Source organism: Haliaeetus leucocephalus, unplaced genomic scaffold (genome assembly GCF_000737465.1).
Source record: "Haliaeetus leucocephalus isolate CR32 unplaced genomic scaffold, Haliaeetus_leucocephalus-4.0 Scaffold587, whole genome shotgun sequence".
In the NCBI taxonomy this organism is placed as follows: domain Eukaryota; kingdom Metazoa; phylum Chordata; class Aves; order Accipitriformes; family Accipitridae; genus Haliaeetus; species Haliaeetus leucocephalus.
Window position 1 is genome coordinate 3,073,604 of NW_010973023.1, and position 20,378 is coordinate 3,093,981.

Genomic DNA, 20,378 nt, shown 5'->3' on the forward strand with positions numbered 1-20,378 from the left:
GAGGGAACTTATTCCTATAACTTGGTGATATAAAGTAACCTTTGTTATTTTATCATAGGAGAAATGCTTTCTCCTAGTTTTACCTCAGAACATTCAACAGAATGAATACATTCACTGCAGTGTTCCCAATTCTTTTGAAGAGCTGCCGTCTTTTTTCAGCTATTATAGTCAACAGAATATATTATTTGTGCTATTTCATAAAGTACTGAATAACCTGTAGTTGACTGCACATTAAGACACATTTCCAATACAAACAGAAACAGCAACATAGTTTTTACACCTCCTAACATTCCTCTGCTGCAGCTGCCCACGCCAGCTATGGCATGTATGCTATTGGCATCTTTTTGAAGGTAACTGCATCGCACATGAGAAACTCAAATATCTCCTCTAGTTTCCACATGCGTGCATCCATGTTTCCACATTGCCGTCCACTTTAACAAGAGATTTCTTGCACCGCCTCCAAATATTTTCCTCTTACAACCTAGAAAAGGACCAGGTGATCTTTCACTAAAGTGAATAACCATGTCAGAGAGCACTGGAAGGGAACTGAGTTTTGTTTATAAAAACAACTGATTGCTTAATCATCTGGCCTTGTAAGATACCAGAAAAAGATGAACCTGACACAATACTCCAGAAAATATGATCCTTAGAGTGGAAACAAGTGAAATAGCTGTAGACAAAAAGTCATTCATTAGTTTACTGTGCAACTGCTAGATATTTGAAAGTTATTGGATGAATTATGTTGTAGTGCTTTCCTATTACAAAGTCTTTGTAAGATTCCAAAAGCCAATGTCACAGGATGTCTTCAAAATTTATTCTATATCCAGAGTAGAAATCTGTTGGTGTTTAGGATCAAAGGGAGAATTCTAGGTTTTCATCCCCACTGGAACCTGAATGCTCTCTTTTAAAGGAAAAATAAAAAACCCCTAGAACATATCAAAGGAAGAGTGAAATTCATTTATTAAACCAAATTGTCAACTCTAATGGTAATTATATGTTCCCACCACAGACACTTTCAGTGAGCAAGAAGAGGAACTCTAAAAGCCACATAGCTCGATGAATTGCTGAGGAAGGCATATCAACACCAAGTCCCAGAAACAACTGTGGGACAAATAAGTCTTCTGTCCTGTCCTTTTAGCATCCATGGCAGTATAGCTTTCAGTGACACCAGAGCTTTCCTTCTCATTCTGCTACTTCTAGGAGGTTTCCTGCCTAGAAATTGTCCTTTCAGGGAGCACTGAGCTGTTGACCTCAGCAGTTTTCCCAAATGTACAAAGCCCTCTCTACAGAATGAGAAGAGAGGTTTTCATCAGCTTTAGCTACAGAGTATACTGTGGCGCTTCCTTGGAGATGTTCTTGCACTTTCCTTTGTTTCTTCATCTTTTTTAACAGCATAGGGTAGCAGTTTTCTCTGAGGAAGAGTTTCAGTATAGTCCAGTTGTCAGAAAGAAGATAACTCTGTGTTAAACTGTGAATTGCTACTTAAATTACCCACAAACTTATGAATTTTACATTTTATTATGCAAGATAACATTCAGATATTTAAAGGATATAAATAATATATGGGAAGGGAGCAATAACCCTTCCACTCCTTCCAGTATTATGAAATTCAACTTCTCCTGAGATTATGGGAGGAAATAATTTTTATAAATTTTTGGTTAAGTAAGTAAAGCTTTACAGCTAGGTTTTTGGCCTTACTGTTCATCTGCTTCCTGTTGGTTACAACTTCATGAGGACGACATTCCCTTTTGTTCAAATAGATTGTTTTTCTCCAATTTCATGCAATTAAAAGTGCCAGAGAACAGTTCAAACCATGATTAATTGCTAATACTGACCTAGAGTAGATTTAGTCTGTTAGAAAAAAGACACTAGGTCAGCTGTGACTTCTATTATTTTGATGAGGAAAACCCTACTGTATGCTTTACTATGTATTTGAATAAAATAAACATAATTCATACCAACCCTAGCTCCAAATGGTTTCCCCTTGAATTAATGAATAAAGATTGTTGCTCATCAGTAACAGTAAGACATGTTTTGCTGCATGCCCACATGAAAAAAATCAACAGGATGATAAATTCTAAATCAAAGGGTGTTGTTTTCAACCTTTTAAACTTTTTCTTTAAACAAGATCCTTCTAATGGATCCTCAGTCCTCTTTGCATATCATTTATGCCATGTGCTCTGTGTTCACTAACCAATTTTCAAACTGGTTTGTCATGAACATCAGCAAACAAATGGATCTGTGGATAACCGGAGGTCTGTAACCTAGAGTTTGAATACAGTTACATGCATGTCTATAAAAACTCAGTTACCACTGACTTTTCCTCACCCCAGAAACTCCAGATCCAGCTATCCCTAAAAGGGATTATATTCAGTATAGATTAGTAAATTTTTAATTCTATTATCATAATGTGGGAATTTAGATTAAAAAATTATAATTTCCATGGAATTTGACAGATTTGCAGTTTTTCTCCTCTGTTCAAAAGCTACCAGTCTGAAGCAACTATCTGATTTCCACTGGATTTACTCACAGTTTTAATATTGATTCTAACAGAAGCAGGTTTAGGCCCACAATCTGAGCTGAATTTAGCAATTGATTTATTGAGCATGACACTGATTGACTGGCTCAGCCTCATACAGGGAATGAAAACTGGTCTTTTGCATCACATTCACCATGAAAAAGCCATTGTGATTCATTGAATCACACTTTGGAAAGGCAGTGTTCGTAAGTCCTTATGCCTACTTTATACAATAGCCAATGTTGCCATTAACTGGCTGAAGAGACTGGGAAAAGAACAGCAAAGTGGGTACTGATTAGAGATTGCCCAGTTCTTCTACTGATGTGGCAGTATTTAGAAGAAATGAGGTATCAGGACGGTTTTCACTTTCAGCTCCAGCAGGTCAAACATGATGGTCAGTGACAGCACTCGGGATTTTTAAGTATGGGTCAGCCACTTATCCAAGCAGTGGGCAATAATTAAATTTAATTTGACCAGATCAAGTTTTTGACTGCCAAACAGCAGGATTTTTCCTAGCTTGATTTGAAAGAGTCATTTAAAGCTCTAGTGATTAAAAAAAAAAAAAAAAAAAAATCAAATATAAATAAACCCTTTTATTTAAAAGTACTTGGTAAATCATTGATTTATATGTATATTGGACTATCACTGATATGCAATATTCTGCAATACAAACAACTATATTAATGCTACAAATTATTCTTGTGGGGAGAGCACATACAATTACAGAGATTCAAATTACCCAAATCTGATTTTTAAACTACTAAACCAGTATGCCTTTTATTAAAAAAAAACCAACCTGCAAACTTATTTTATATAATTTCAGTATGGACTTTGTAGTTGGTAGCAGTTAATAACCAACTGTCTAATCCACATAATGAAATCAGCATTAAAGAACAAAATATTTTTAATAATAATTTTCTGCATTCTCTTTTAATATTGATTTTCACCTAGAGTTGAGAAATGAGCTACAGGAAAGAAAAAAAAGGAAAAAATCAAGGGAAAACAAGAAGTGGTATCATACAATCTTTTATTAACCCACATACTGCAACCGGCAGATTTGATAACATTGTCTCTTGAGCTTCAACTATCAGATAACATCTGGCAAATGATGTTTGTAAGTCCTGTTACACAACATCTTCCGGCTTCTCAGTGTCATCTAGGGGACTGATGTGTGACTAGAATAACACATTTCACGCTGCCTGCCTCTGTCACTCTAGTACAAATTTTTAATAATGGATGCGCCACAGACATCAGTTTATTTGAATCTGAAATCTCAGAAAATATTTGGCAATTCTGTTCTCAGCATCTTACTTGGGACTCAAGCAATCTTTCTTAATACAAATTGCTGGATATTAGATACCTTTTGACATCAAGGTATTCAAATAAACTTTCTACATCTCTGATGTGTAACGATCTCTGAAGCAATATTTTTAAAACATTGATCAAAAGCATTTGCTTACTTATTTTCACAATTTTGCAATTAATTTATTCCTTTCGATGGCATTCTCAATTGTTTGGTAGATCTCACCACTTCAAACATTAAAAAAAAAAAATTAACTGAAAGTCCATTTTAGACTGTGTAGTGTAGACCAAAACATTTTGTCTCACTGAAGTTAAATTTCCTCTACAAATCTATTTGAGGAAACACGAATGTCAGACACTCATTTACCTAGTGAATTGCACACTATGCTGTGATCATGTAAACAATGTGCATTTGACATAATCGAGAAGAGCCTTCAGAGCAAGAAAAATTTGAGGGCACTGGATCTCTCAATTTCAAAAGATATTTGCGTACTTGAATATTTGTGGTATTTATTATGTCATGCATTTTTAATAAGAAACAGAAAATGTCTGTCTTGAGAATTGCTCTCTAAGGGCAGAAGTAATTTTGCTAACAGTAATGTTACCTGGTTTGATTAAGAATGACTAGCATCTTTTTAATGAAAGGTTCTCAATTAGACTGTATGTCCATACTATTGCAAAGCACTCTTGAATCAGATTGGTTATATCATGGCAGACCAGAGTACAAGACTAAACCCAACCTGCCTGACCGTGCATCCAACTTCATTGGTACGAACAGAAGTCTCATTCTTAAACCAGAGAAGAATTTGGTCTGTTTAGCTGAAATCTTTCTTGTATTGTATGAAGTTGTAGGTAATGCTTTTATGCATCAGATTATACTAGTTAAATAAACACTGGGCTACAGCAAAACCCCTTTGGGAAAAAACATTAAAACTTTAGGAAGACAAGAGGGGTTAAGGAATCCTGTAGTCTTCGCTCAGTAATTATAAATGCAAGTTTTGAAAGTGGTTTTAAATATTTCCTTAGAGCAATAAACTAAAAAGATCACATTTTTATTAATAGAATGTAATTTCTAACAATCAATCAAGTTTTGGGTTTATTTGTTGGGGTTTTTTTAGCTAAACGGGAAAGGAAAGGCAGACAATACAAATATGAAAAATGTAATTGAAAGATAATGAAGTGCAGGTCCACAAAGAAAATAAACTTCTTAAATTTGAGTCTTCCTAAATCCAGTTCTTTTGCTTAAATGGTTGTTTATTTCAACAGATGTCTCACCACCTAAATGTCTTTAGTCTTGGTCCTAAATGAATTGAGAAAATAAATGAACAGAGAATGTAGGCTCTTTTAAATGTCTGCAGATTGCTGAATAAATGAATGAGTAGTAGGAGTAAATAAACTAGTGATAAATAGTCATAGCTGCTGCCAACATACAGCATGGAAGACAGACACCATTCTTTGGAAGATCTGCAGCTGAGCTAGCTCAAGCTCGAAAGATCTGAGTTTCTTCATTATTAGAAAGGTGTGCGATAAAGGCTACTACTCCTCAGTCCTGACTTCTACTGAGTTCCAAAATCAGCTAGAGTGATGAGATGAGATTTTGCAGAAAGAGCAAGATACTAAAGAGCGTCTTGGCTTTCCCTAGGTACCTTTTTGTGGAGATTTTGTCTGGGAGCTTAACTTCCAATTTTAGAGAAAAGAACACATCATAACACAAAAAAATCACATGCCTCTTTTCTTATCAATAAACAATTGTCCTTTTAAAAAAAATATCCTTAAGTACTGATCCATTTTTATTTTAAAAAGCCCATCTGGCAATGGATGGACTACCACAAGTTTAAGTAGTGGGAATGTAGTAAAAATCTACTGGAAACTTTATTTTACGTTTAAAATTTAATATCCAAAGAGTGGAACCAGTACTCATTGCAAATGGTTGCAGAACTAGTATAACTTCATTTTACAACTTGTAAACCTGATTGACAAACTGAGTCGGACCAAAAACTTATCTGAATGAATTCTGTTTTAAGCATGATTGAAGAAAATTATACATTTTTACATACAGAAAATAATTTCATTTCAGACGATTCCAAGGTGATTTTTTAGGGTCAAGAATATCTAGAGGAAAAAATAGCACAGGAAGACAGACAAATCACTAACCATGATGTTCTAACTCCAACAAAAACTCAACTTACTGTAACAGAATATGAAAACATGTGAAAATTGGTAGTTAGTGAATAAGTTGAACCTACTTAAGGCTATATTAGTGTGATGTTGTTCAAACAGACAAACACTGAATTGATATATATCTACCACATAATTTGTGTAAAGGTAGTAAAATAGTTTTTAATTCATGAAAGGAGTTGAAGAAATAATAGTTCACTTCTCCAAAATAAACAAATATTTCATTTTTACTTAGTTCAATAGATGAAAAGATAGAGGACATTATTTAAATGTACTTACCTTTAAGTAAGTACCCAAGCCTAGAGACTGCCCAGATTTAGGCACATGCTTAAATGTAGGCTTCCTGAAGTTCTTTGCTAAACTGGGACTAGATCTAGTGGCTTGTCAATGCACTATTTGAGTATAGTAAGCTTAAGCAACTGTTCTTTGGAATTATCCTTGGGCATATCAGAAAGTAATTTCAGAGATTTTTGATGGATTACAGTGTTATAGTAGCTGTTATTCTTATTTGGCTCAAGGGCCTTAGTGAAATGAACAGGTTTTGCAGAGAAAAAAATAAAGACACCTAGCATTTGGACTTGCCATGATAAAAAACGTGTGCAAATTGAAAATATCTACACATTGAACATAAATTGAACAAAAATGACTTACTGGCTTTCCCAAACAAAAGAAAAACTGTAGCTGTGCTAGTGGCATTCTGCATGTAAAGATGATTTCAAAGGTTTGCAGGAATGAAAATTATGTGACAATTTTTTTTTAATTATTATTTCAAAGCTAACTAATAAAATACCTAACAAGATACAGTGTAAATTACATTATTTGACATTATAGAAACAGACCACAGGAGGCTAGCAAATTCTGAAACTGTAAATAGGGATGTCCGACACTTGTGACATCCTTTATTTGCTGACTGAACTTTTTGTTAACCTTACGCTGCTGACCAGAAGAATATGTTACTTATGAGATTTTAAAGGAATATCGCTACATAATGTAAATTAATATTATAAGGAAAAAACCCTTTAATCTTCTCAGCATTCACAAACATTAAACAATACTGACAATAAGCAGGTGACTCTTGCATGAACCCATTATTACCATTATATACCTCTTCATTACAGATTTTCATGTTTTAAAGATTGGATTCTTTTAAGATTGGACTTGAACTTAAAAAATTGAACTTCTCACTTCCTCAATTTGTCATAATAATTTTTAGGATAACATACCTGCATTTAATGTATACATAAAATCAGTTAACGTTACGGAGATGAGGTTTGTTCATAACTCCTTAGTGTATGTATAAGGCAAAGATATATATGGTAAAAGAGCTTGTCGGTAGCTTGAGGTAGGTTGCAATTGTACAGAGAGAGAGTGAAAGAGAGAAAGGGAAAAAAAGAGATAGGAGTAAGTCCAGGTGTTCAGAGGCTTGATTCAAGCTCTTGATTTTCCACGATGTTCATGTCTACCAATACACACATCGGTTAGAATTACCCGTACAGATGACATCTACCTCTCAGAAATCCTCGTATTTCTGGTCCTCACATGGAGAGGACTATGCATGATAGTATTTCTCTATCCCCACACAGAAAAGACTACGCACAATAGTATTTCTCTAGCCCATGAGAGCAGTGTGATATTAAAGATTGCAGGCTCTTTGATATCACATAATAAGAGAGAAAGAGAAGACAGATCAAAGGGATAGATACTTCAATGGGCCAGCTAAAAATTTATTTACAAAATAGTTAGGACAAAATTTGTATCAAAGCATGATCTTACTTTTGGACCTGAGCACCAAAGAAGCTCAAATGTGATATCTGAAAGAGTAACATAGTCTGCATGTCTCAACAGACAGTAAACAAATCAACATTCGTCATAGCCATCAATATCACAAAAGATATATTAAGGGGACACCGTACACCTACGAGAGCTACAAATATAGAAAACAATATTCAAGAACATTCACCTCAGTACTGGTAAGCAAATGACTCTCTGGATTGACCTCTTTACAAAAAATATGAATAGTACGCTCAGAAAATCAACCAATGATAAACAGTCGGTAAGTATACACAATAAAGGCTGAGAGAGGATGTATTTTGAATTTGATACATCTACTAATTTGCTAACCATTGCATACAGCAAAAATATTCAATTCTAGAAACAAAAACATGACTGACTTTTCCAAGGACTACAGTGTGCAGAATCAGAGCTACTAATTATAGGGCAAGAGCTCTTTTTCTTAGTTACAGAGGACTGGGAGCTTTCTAACAAGGGTTTGTGTGCATTTCTTTAAGGAGAATTAGCTAGAAGCACTATTCAAAGAGTAAAAAATCTGTTAAGAGAAGCTAAATATGTCAACAAAGATCCTTACTTATTGCCGTTAGAATTGAGAAATACTTCATTAAACAGACAATAACAAAAAAATCAACAATCATGGTTACTTGAACTTATGCAAATATCAAATTAACAAATATGAGTGACTGAAAACAAGTGATATAAACGTGCTTTTGTATCTAACATAAAAGCATCATTTTCTATATGGGCAGCTAAGGAATCAGACCGCTTGCAACTCTGTGGCTAGAATAAAAAATAGTTTCTCTGCCTAACAGAAGGGCCACAGTCATGCTGATTAGACAAAAGCACTGAGGTGATTGTCAAGATTTATTGGCTACACCCGTAACACCTCAGAAACCTGTAGATACAATACATAAAGATGAAAATTCAACGGCTTAAGGAATGGATAAGTAAAGAAAAAGAATTGCTTCAATGTCAGCAGAATCTCTGCAGACATCCACATCGCCAAGGTCACTAAGAGAAACTATTACAGACAACAGTGTTGCCAGGATGAGGCCACAACACAATCAGCCAGAAGTGCATCCCAGTAAGAGCTATTAGAAAACCTGCCAGAGAAGGAAGTCAGATGATCTGGAACAACTTTGAAGAGTATTCAGAAACTCCTTACTCATTACATATGAGGCACAAAGTTCCTCATTTTTTCCCTGGAGAAATAGGTGTTAAATGTTTGAATGAGAACTACCAAGTAAGATACTATGGAGGTGCTATTCTGAATACGCATATTAGTAGTGAAAATTCTCTTTGTAAACAAGTTTTTTCCAAACACATGTGGAAGACAACTACACAGGTGTTCTGTTTGGTACAAATTCCATATTATCTTCCCTGCTCTGCCATTTCCAAGTGTTTTAATCAAGAATTAATAGGGAAAGATAATGTCTAGAGCTCACTAGTTATTTCCACATTTTGCAAGTGTTTAAAGCAAAGGGTAATCACTCTATATCAGACCTAAGGTCAAGCTAACTCAGTGTAGTATTTGCATAAAACCAGAAGTATATCCTTAGGGGAAAGAGCAGAAGAAAAGACCATATTTAAGGAAAATCCTCTCCTGCCTCTAAGATTTTGTTTAATTGTTCTGTAACAAGTAGTAATATAAACTATTTTGAGAATTATGACAATGGTGGTGTAAAAACACAGCTTAATCTAAAAATATTGATTTTCTAGTATTATTTTTGAATGCACACCTAAGCTTGCTAAAGGTTCCTCCCAGGTGCTTCCGAAGATAGACTTTTTGTCAGAGAAATGTGGTTCCTCTGTAAATAATATTTAGCAATGCAACAGCATAATCACCTTTATTGTTGAGATCACCTACATATCAAGAAAGCTATTTCTGGTGGAGATAGAAAAGAATTATTTATACCTGTACTGCAGTACAATATCCTAGTAAACCTCCTCTAGAAGTCTGTGTTTAACTTGTTGTGGAATGGTTACAGAGAAGAGATTCTTGGAGAGACGAGGGGTGGTACTGATGGCAGGGGGAACAAAGAGCCTATGGCGTAAAAAGACAGTACAAGAATTTGACTTGCGTAGACAAGCAAACTGACATCTTAAAAAAGAGATGACTGCCATCTCGAAGCTCATGATGTATAGTGGCTAGAATAGTCTCAGGTGTATAGTCCTGGTGAGAAAAGACATTTCAAGGCTAACAAGTAACGTCGGTACAAGAAGGCAAAGACATAAGCTGGCTATGAATAACTTTCGGTAAGAAATCAGAAGACCATTCCTAATAATTTGGATCCTGGAACAGGTCTTCCATAACAATGGCTGAAGCAGAAAATACCCAAATAAAATTAACCCTGAAAGTCTTTTAAGATCTATCAACAGAAGGATATGAATTTAAATATTTATGATGAGTTGGAAACTTGATGCTTGCTGTCCCAGTGTGAGAGACAACACTACATGACTTGGAGAGCCACTTCACTCCAATATTCATACACAGTCAATACAAATGCAACTCTAAAGTCCCTAGTTAATGCAGCTCTTGGGTTTGGTTTTTTTTTTTTCTTTCTTCCAATGTTAGAATACTTAAAACTATATCTTGTATTTCTATTGCTCTTATTTTTACAGCAAAGCTCAACATGATAGGAACTTAAGTGTTCAACTTCTTTCTGTTGGTAATATGATACTCCCAGCACGCAGGGATTTCTAAACTAGGAAGATCTGCAGTTGCCTTTTGTGTATTGTAGAAAGAAAAAATATAAGTATGTGATAACAAGAGGTAATATGGGACCTGAGAATCCTGCGACATCTTTTAGATACTCATTTGCTCCACATAAGAAATTATTTTTTACTTGAAATTTAAAATAAACATATTATCCCATTACATTCCCACATTTATGGTACTGAAATACTCTGAGCATAATCCTACAGTTCCTGTAAGTTAATGGAATCTATAGAACAGCACAACACAAATCAAATTCCATTGAAAAGACAATATTTATGCAGTTGACCATAATTTTAAATGTTAGATGCAAGTGCATCATCCTAGATGTTACAGTGAAATTCCTTCCCATTCACAAGACCAGATGCCCTATAGATTGTAAACAGCAATGAAGTGCCTGACTGTTGTGCACTTGTATGAACACACTAAAAGTTCATAACTCAGGGAAGTTATAACAATTTGAAGTGCTGAGGGCTAGAAATCTCAATAAATAAAACAAATTCACACTTTTTTAAAAAAAAATCAGAAGGTTCTGGCTCAAAAGTTTAAGCAAAGAGTGATAATGAGTAATTTCTCATAATTTCAAACCAACTCTGATCCCAAAGGAAAAAGATTGACTCAAAGTTGCATGTCTCTGAGATTGTTTATTGTTTCTCAAAAAACTTAACTGGATTACAAGTTGGTTAAAAGTTGTTGTCACTGCTGATGTTAACTTAGAAGCAATCAGACAAAGTTCAGAAGAGAACACAAAAATAAATAAAGACATAAATAAAAGCAAGTGAGCAAGCTCCCACAAGTATTCAGCTGTCCCAGATGCCCGGGAAATACCCCTTCCTTAAATACACACAAGGCAAGACAGGGACATTAGATGGCAAAATGATTTGAGAGTACCTTAGCTATGTTGTTTAGAATTGTGATTGAATTTAATAAATCACATTAATTTTTTCATCAGTCCTAAAATACAGAAATTCCCCAATCAGAAATAATTTGGGTTGTGGGTTTTTTTCCTCAAGATAGATGATGTCATTATTCTACTACTCTGACATTCTACAGCTACTTATACCACTGCAATGGGGATGTAAAAGTACTGTTATTCTGATTAGACAGTGTTTTACACTCCACTTTTCAGGACATGAAAGACTGTAAAGCTTTTTTTCTTTTTCCATTATCAGGCAGTTGAACAGAAACATTACTGACTGACCTTTATATTAATGAGGCTAAATAAAAACACAGATGGCTTTTACTAAGTGAAGGAAGTGAAAGTAATGGTATGCTATCTTAAGCCACTATCCTGCAAAATCAGGGACCAGGATGAACAGAAATCTGATTATTCTAGCTGAGTAAGAAAGCTCAAATAAACATATCCTCTCTGTCTGAATCCTTGTCTACACTAAAAAATTGACTCATTTTAAAGAATGGTTGTCAAGAATAAGTCCCCTTGAAGTAATATTTGAGTTTTTCTACACAAAACAGTGATTCAACACCATTTTGGAAAATCTTCTTGAGACATAACTTTTTAGGAAAAATGAGGGTAACGGATTGAGTCCAAGCACCCAGAGATGCGAAATGCAATTTCAGGTGTAAGCCTTTCAATGGCCTAAAGAATGACAAAGCAAGAGCCAGAAAGAATTATCATGTGACTTGTCTCACGTGTCTTTCCCTAGCCAATCATATTTGCATTCAAAATGAACCAGAGCAACTTGAAAATCTTGTAGTCTGATATGTTTTTTGTTCTATACATGAGATTTGCAAAAACACAACAAAATGTTTGCATACATTTATGAAGGTTTCATAGGTTCAGATAGTTCCATTTAGAAATGATCACAGTTAATCAGCATTTATCAATAAAAAATAAAATAGTACATAAAAAGTAAGTATGTTTTGTTTTGCTTATGAACTCTCATGTATACAAAATGATTGCAAATTTACTTTACATCCAAATTGTATTTGGTTATTACTGGTATTTAGCTGTAATAATATAAACGAAAAAGTCAACTTTTTCCCTTAACCCAGAGTTTTGACATTTAAAATAGTCAATGTTTATACCATACATACAGCTTCATTCAACCACATCTTGCTTAATGCTATAATTTATAATATCACAAAAATGAAAGCCTAAATTATCCTCTTAATAAGGAAAAGTTTTGCATAATTTTCAGTAGTTTTACCACTTCCTGAGCGTGTTTGTGTTGGTTTTGTGTGTAGTTCTGGATTTGTCATTAAAGTTGTTTCTTCTGCTAGATGTCACCTTTTAGAGTGCTGAAAGGTGCTCTGAAAAATAATCTATTTAAATGGAACAGAATTTATGGCAAGAGAATTATGTTTGTTTCAAGATGCCTGAAACCCCAGCCCGTTGAGAGACTGTTGAAACTCCACTGGACTTTTGCATCGGTGGATGCAGTTCCAACCATTTCAATACCAAGGAGTCAAAGAAATTACTAAACAGAAATGTTCTAGTAATTGCAAAATATTAGTCTATTCCTTGGGATTGTTCTATATAATTTCTTTTTTTTTAGGACTTAGTCCAAGCTAGTTTTAAAATGCCTCAGGTGACAGGGCTCCTTCCATTTGCACAGACTAATAGATCTTCATTGGAACATTTTTCCTGATACCCTAATTGATCCTTTTTTCAACTTCATCCAGTTAGCTGGGTTTGTACACCCTGGAGACAGAGTAAATAATTTCTTGCCCTGCTTCTCTAGGTACCATTCAAATAACAACAAATGGTTGCAGCTTCCATTCAGTCAAATTTACTTACTTAATTTTTAAAAATCTTGCTACATGTTCAACATCACATTTCTTGTCTTTATCAAAAAACCAGAGCCTCCATTAAGATACTGAATGCAAAAGTGGCAGCTGAAGAACATTTCAGGGGTGGGTGGGGACCACACAGGTGGGGAATATCAAAGATTGCTGGTACTAAAGAAATGGCTCTGTTGTGCTTGTCATTAGGATGGAGGAAGCCTCTTATGCAAGCTGCAGTGAGGCAGAGTGTGTGGCTTGTGCCCAGTGAGATGGATGTGATAAACTGCATCTCCCCTGAGTGTTCAGCTGCTCTAGACACCAATAGTTTCCAAATGAGCCTTTGCTTTGGATCATTTTCTTGATGCTCTTTAAGAGACGTTAGCTGAAAATTTTCTTCTGCTCTCTCTGTTGTTCGTAATTTAATTTGATAAGTTGTCACTGCCCAAGATGGATCTAGATGGTTTAGGCGATAATTTCTGGAGGCAATTCCTCTCTATGCTGCTCTTTTATACACTCTTGAAAGCCATCACTCTTTTTGATGAGTTGACAGTGACCCCTCCCACTGCACGCATTTGGACAACGGATCTCAAAATGTCAAGCCTTATCCATGCCTACATAATGAAGGACTGGTCAAGTAATCATGCGGAATGAGAACTGCTTCCTGTTACTGGGGATCAAGGAGGCAGCAGTGCTGGTTTGCACTTGTCAGATTAATCATATTCTTATTTTGTCCCATATTCCTAGAAAACCTCTATCATTTGCAGAGCTTCCAATTGAAATCTATGGAGGCAAGGAAAAAAAAAAAAGAAAAAAAAAAGAAAAAGAAAAGATATAGCTATTCCATCTGACGTCTGGAATAATTTATGCTGCTATAGCAATTTACCAGCATTGATCTCTGTGTAGAAATCCACCTTACATCAGTAGAAAAAGAATGAGGATAAAACATGGTCCATGAAACTGTTTTTCACTTGAGAGTTTTTTAGACAGAATAAGCTGCAGATTGTGCTATGAGCATCTTTTCAACCATAATACATAACCCTTTGAAACAAGAAGGACATGAAATCTGAAGCAAAGAACTTTTGGTGGAGGTGGGGAGGAAAATGGCAAAAGCCCACAGAGTAAATGAGAGACACAAATTTAACTCACTTTTCAGAGACAAGTACGTGTGGATATAGTAAAATTTCATCCATTGTCTTTGCATTTACAATAGATACTTATACCTGGCTATCAGGTTATTTGCTACAGAAATACTGTGTTCTGTTGCTGTTTGAACCTCCCAAATATGTTTACCCTCTGGAAGACAGTATCTTTGACTTAAAAGAAAATTGAACTATGCTGGGTAATTTTGTAACTATTTTCCTTGCATTAGGGAAAGAAAACCGCATAGAGGAACATTCAAGTAGTCCTGCTATCTTCTATGATGCTACTGGAATAATTCAGCAAGCAGAATTTGGGGCCTGTTAATTTTAGCAGATATTCTAAAGCATATTGTTCCACCTAATACAACAATTTAGCTGAAACAATAGTAACATAATTGACAAAATTACATAATAATTACAGTGCTTTAGAGTGAGCTATATTAAGGTATGACTCATCACTCAATACATAAGAAGGTACAGAACTACGTCAAATCCAGCAGTGCAGTGCAGTATAGTGTAGCTGCAGCCAAAAATGAAATTTAAAATCAGCAATCTTTTGTTAATAAGTGGGGGGAGGAGGGGAATTAATGGAAAGTATGACTATGAATTTTGTTTTACTTTAATGAATTAAATTTAAAAATTGACAAGGAATAATTGTACAATTACAATTAAGATTTACATCTTTTTCAGAAAAATGTTTAATACATTTTACTATTTGAACCTCACACTTCCTCTGGCAATACTTGTAATAGTTTGCTTTATTGAAAAGGGAGAACTATTCCACTCCTCAGCTGGGGAAATGATTGGTGAAGTGGAAAAGCAATGATGGAATTTTCTGAGATAATTACATTTTTTTGTTAGAATACTTAATCAATGATCATTTTGAAAGAAAAGCTGCACAGTGTAACAATCAAGCATAAAACACATAACTTCCCAAGAAACATTTTGAATTATTTTCTATAATAGAATTCAGTTGAAAACAATTCTTTTAAAAACTGCAGAAGTTGAATATATGCATCTTGGACAAAACTATATTGAAAGTTTCTTCCTTGAATAAGCCTTACTTGTTATGCAAAAGATATATATACCTTCTATCATTTTCCGATCTGTTAATACTTTCCTTGATAATAAACATAGTCCCAATTAAAGACATTATTCAACAGCACAATTATACATCATTAGAAAAGTTACTATGCTAAGCTTTTTCTATCAAAAAGTGGGATGGTTTGTACTCACCAGGTGTAAAATTATACCGAGCAGAAAACCCAATAGATTCCAGCTCACCATCAGCAAAAAATTTAATCCATAGGAATCTGCCACTGGATTTTATCATAGGTGGATTTTGCTGTCCACAGAAACGTCCAATGATTGGGGAAAAGCCAAAAGGTCCATCTCGTACTTCAATATGGTCAAATTTACACTCCCAAGAAGGCTCTATGGAATATTTTTCATCAAAGTGTAGTTCAATGCATTGTCTAGGGGCAGCTAGAGATGAAAAGAAAATTATCTTATTATTTTCTAAACCAAGACCCTTCAAAACTAAAACAAAATTAAAGAAAATCAATTATATCAATTTTGTATGCATCTTAGCATTTTGCTTAAAAACTTGTCTGAAAATTAGTACATCTATGTTTTTATAGAATTTATACCATCAGCTTACTTGTCTATTCTTTACCTCTAAAAAAGTGCTCATGACAGCAGTTCTTAACAGAACTAAGAGAGATATCTGTGATGTAAAAGAAAATACAGTTTAGGAACAATTGGTTCAAACACAAAATCTTTCTAAGAAACTTATGCAGTGGAAAACCAATGTTTTCTTATATTTGGGGAGGGAAATGTTAATCAGAACACCTTTTTACGTAATGCTGACAAAGATGAAGGAAAAACTGATCAGAACTGTGCTATAGTAAGAAGGAAGAATTCTGCTCCTATATGTATTGCAGTCAATGACAAGCTTGAGTGTAATTGCTTATACTCAGAATTACTTATTCTCATTTGAAACATAAGGACAAGTGTAGTGAATTCTCACTTAAGAAACTAGATAACAATGAAGCAAAACTAACATCTAACTAAAGAGCAAACAATATTCTACTGAAAACCTTCAAGAAACTTTATAGTGGTCACTTAATTAGACATAAAACCCATCTTTATTCATAAATACTAAGGCTAGTGGCAGTCAGAATGATCTCTAAAAGAAATGTTCCCTGGCATCTCCTGAATGAAGCAGAATAGTTACTGGTTGAACTACAGTATTTTCTTAAAAGGAGAAAAAAAAATCATGGTTCTGTCTACAAATTTTAACAGATGCAGCATCCCTGGGGTGTGCTGTTCCTATGCTTAATCCTGTCCATAGCAAAAAATGTATGCCTTCAGCATCTAGATCATGGTGCGATATAGCCTTTTGCAGACAAAGCCTTCTGCTAAGACAAGGGTTTGTTGTGTCACTGCCTGCTGTGCCTCTCATGGGATCATGTCCTACACTTCACACATATTAGAAGAGGTTGAAATTGCTCTGAGCTTTGCCAGAGTTACCATTCTTTTCACATGAAGACATGCAAGATCAAACTCCAAGGTAAGCGCATAAGCTTGACATGGAAACTGCTGCCACCGCAGCAGTCAGTATCCTTCCATTTCTTTCCTCAGGAATAACAGGAAAACTACCAGTGTGACCAGAACCTAGATCTTGTATGTATTTCAAAATGTTTTAAATTGAAGCTTTTGGGACGAGCTCATTACTCACATAACAAGGGAGACTATTTAAAATGAACTAAATAAGATGACAGTAGGTAAATCTTATAATTATTACATAAGAGCATACAGTCAGAACCCATTTACAACTATTTCCTGTAAGTAAATACAGCCTCATTTTATAAGACGCATTGAAGAAGTTAATAAAACACGTTATTTGAGAAGAAAGATTATTTTAATAGCTTTACTTTCAAAGTTAATGTAATTGGGTGATTGGTATTTACTGAAATATTTAATTTAACATAAGAAAGAAACCTTATCTACTGTTCTCAATTTGAAGAAATTCACATTTAGGGAAGTATTTACTATTGGCTTGTTGTTATTTATACCAACTCACAGGAAATTTGTGATCTTTGTCCCCATACAAATTCAATAGCAAAATCAAAACCTAAAACTTTACATATAATTGCACCAAATTCACAGATTATGGAAATGAAATTACTTGGAAAGTATGAAAAAAACCTTATAAAATTAAAATCAGATAATAAAGCTTGTGAAGAAGTTCTTATTAACACTACCTTTGGTGAGGTTTGAAGACCAAAGTAGATCTTTTAGATTATAGTAAAAGAGTGAATAACCGGAAGACATCATTGATTAATTTTATTCAGATGTTTCTACACTTGACTTCACATATTTATAACAAATATTGACTTAAACGTAACTAAGCATTACTAGTGCAGAAGAGAATAATCAGCACCTTTCAATCTGGGATCATATTTTGTATGCTGTTATTCTATTTAAGGAGATTTGTTGAGAACTACTCTTCATTCACCTAGGGACTGCAGAGTCAGGTGTCAGAAACTCCATCCTGACAATGCTTTAGGTAATCTTAAGAATGCTCATCAAGGCTTGAAAATCTTACATACTCACTATTCAATTATTATGCTATTAACCTACCTAAAGCTTTATTGTAATGTTTTAATGTTGCAAACTAGATATGAAGATGAATTCTGCTAGGAGCGTTAGTGTCAGACAGCATCATACCACAGTGTACAGCTGCTCTGCTTTCCACGTCAACAGAGATACCTGCTTCAAAAATGGCTTACGCCGTTAATGTAATATATTTGTCCTTCATAAACTTCCTGTGTTAGGCCTTCACTACTCTATTTCATACCAAAATGAGGCTTATAAGTGCTGGCCTATAGTTAAACCCTTAACAGGTCTTCTCTGAATCCAAGACTCATGTGGCAGATGATAAAAATGGGCATGAGGCCCCCTTTGAGTTGTAGCTCAGTCATTTGATATGGTTTTTTGGTGTTAAAAAGGAGCCCTAAAGTCAATTATAGCTTCATGGTACTATAAAAGGAGTCTTTGTCGGTAAAAGGGAATCAGGCCTACAGAGTTACGCATGAGATCTATTGACTCGGTGAAAGCATGGCCTGAGAAAAAACTGCACAATTTCCACACCCTCCATGTGGCTCTCTGAATCTCACATTGCAAACTAGTTTTACAATCAGAATATTGCTATAGTTTTCTCTGCTTTTATTTATTTTTCAACAAAGTCAAGACGAGGCTTTTCCTAGTGAAGCTCAGTTCTTGCTAGAGGATTGGAGAGAATCACAGCAGCTCAAGGAGTGCTCAAGAAAGAGTTTCTACTTTGCCCCAAAGCTCCCATGTGTAGAGGCTGCTCCACTTTGGAGCATCGACTATTCATTAGCAGCCTTTCTCCACTGCTAAATAAAACAACGCCGGGGAATGAGTCTGGGGGCTGAACCACTGACCATTTACACTCCTTAAATGTTAAAATCACCTGCTGGCATCATGTTGGCCATGCCAGGCAGAACTGACAAAACCAGTTCTTAGGCACGATGTGGTGGTTCGCATCAGTCAAGGACCATTCACCGCAAACAGTTTGTATCCCTTCTCTTGACTGGGGAGGTGAAAGGAGTTAATCCGCACGTGTGTGATAGTGCCTTAAGGCCAGCGAACATCTGACCTGTTTTAGGTATTAGTATAGGTACTGCCCTTGTCCTAGCCTGCTCTGCAAGCTAGTCCAAACAGGATGAGGTCCTTTCTCCTAACTCTCCCGAGGAATGCAACACTTGGTGTTTCTGTGACCGTGAGAACTGTGGTAATCACAAAAGGTTGGGCAAAGGGAGGAAGGGCTGCTATACACACATCCATGCACCTTTTCATCATGTGCTTTTAAACGCACCTCTGTGCTTCATCTTGTACAATATTTTGAGTTAAATGTTAAATGCTTTGTTTGCAATGATCTACCTAAGAAACAAAATTATTCAAATCTTCCTGGAAATGACCGTAAGGGATGAAAACACACAATTCAAATTCCCAACTTTGACTTACTTTCAGTGAAAAAGGTATCATTTCAGACTTACACTCTGGCTTTAGCAAAGGGTTTCTTTGCCAAATGCAAGCTAAAACAAGCAGGTATTGTATAATTACGCATCTTGTGCCACAGCTTTTGCAACAAAGCGTGTGCAAATGTGGTCACAGTAAAACCTACAGAAACACAGTAAGAACAAGTCCAGAATAATGACTAATAATAAGGTATGTATAGCTACAGAAAACCAAACCAAACCAACCAAACAAAAAGCCCAGAATATGCAATTCTTCCAGACTGGATTGGAATCTGGCCGTCTAATCAGAAAAGAAAAGATGGAGCGGTCATTTCTCTTATTCACAGGTAAAGCCCATTACACATCTTCAGAACAACTTCTGCAGCTACGATGTCAGGAAAAGTTGTTGTCAAGTCCAAATTAAATATACCAAAGCTGTCTCATAAAATGATTTTACTTCAAATCTCAGAAATCTTCCATATTTAGCTTCCAATTTTGTTTCTTCAAAAATGTTTAATACCATGGAAAGACTACTTAATGCTTGCATGTCTTGTCATATTTTTCATCTAATTATCTTACACCAGTGCTGTCTTGAGATTTTAGATTGAATGAAAAAAAAGGCATTGGGTTCCAACTTGCAGTAGAACAGTTGCAGCAAAACCACACAGTTAAGGTTTTAATTCTGATCAGCCTCTAAGTCTGTGTAGCTGACAGCTGAAGTTAAGCGAAAAATCTGTTTCAATTTACCAGACTGCATGGAAATGAGACATTGAACTCAACACCTACCCCCATCTATCTGAGCTGCTACTGTACTAATAGTTTTCTATAATCCTTGGTCTTTCTGGTTGTCCAGCTATTATCAATAAGAAAGCCACCTATATCCTCCTTTTAAAAGAAGATTCTTTCCTTGTTTTGATGAAAACATTTTGAACACAAAAATCACT

At 35.2% G+C, this 20,378-nt stretch overlaps 1 protein-coding gene across 1 annotated transcript in view; it reads right to left on the reverse strand.

Annotated features, from left to right (window-relative positions):
* NETO1 (neuropilin (NRP) and tolloid (TLL)-like 1) overlaps positions 1–20,378 on the reverse strand; it is an 85,392-nt gene that overhangs the window by 38,222 nt on the left and 26,792 nt on the right. Inside the window, exon 5 of the mRNA XM_010578001.1 lies at positions 15,626–15,874. Within this exon, the coding sequence (XP_010576303.1) occupies positions 15,626–15,874 (249 nt within the window). The remainder of the gene's footprint in view (positions 1–15,625; positions 15,875–20,378) is intronic.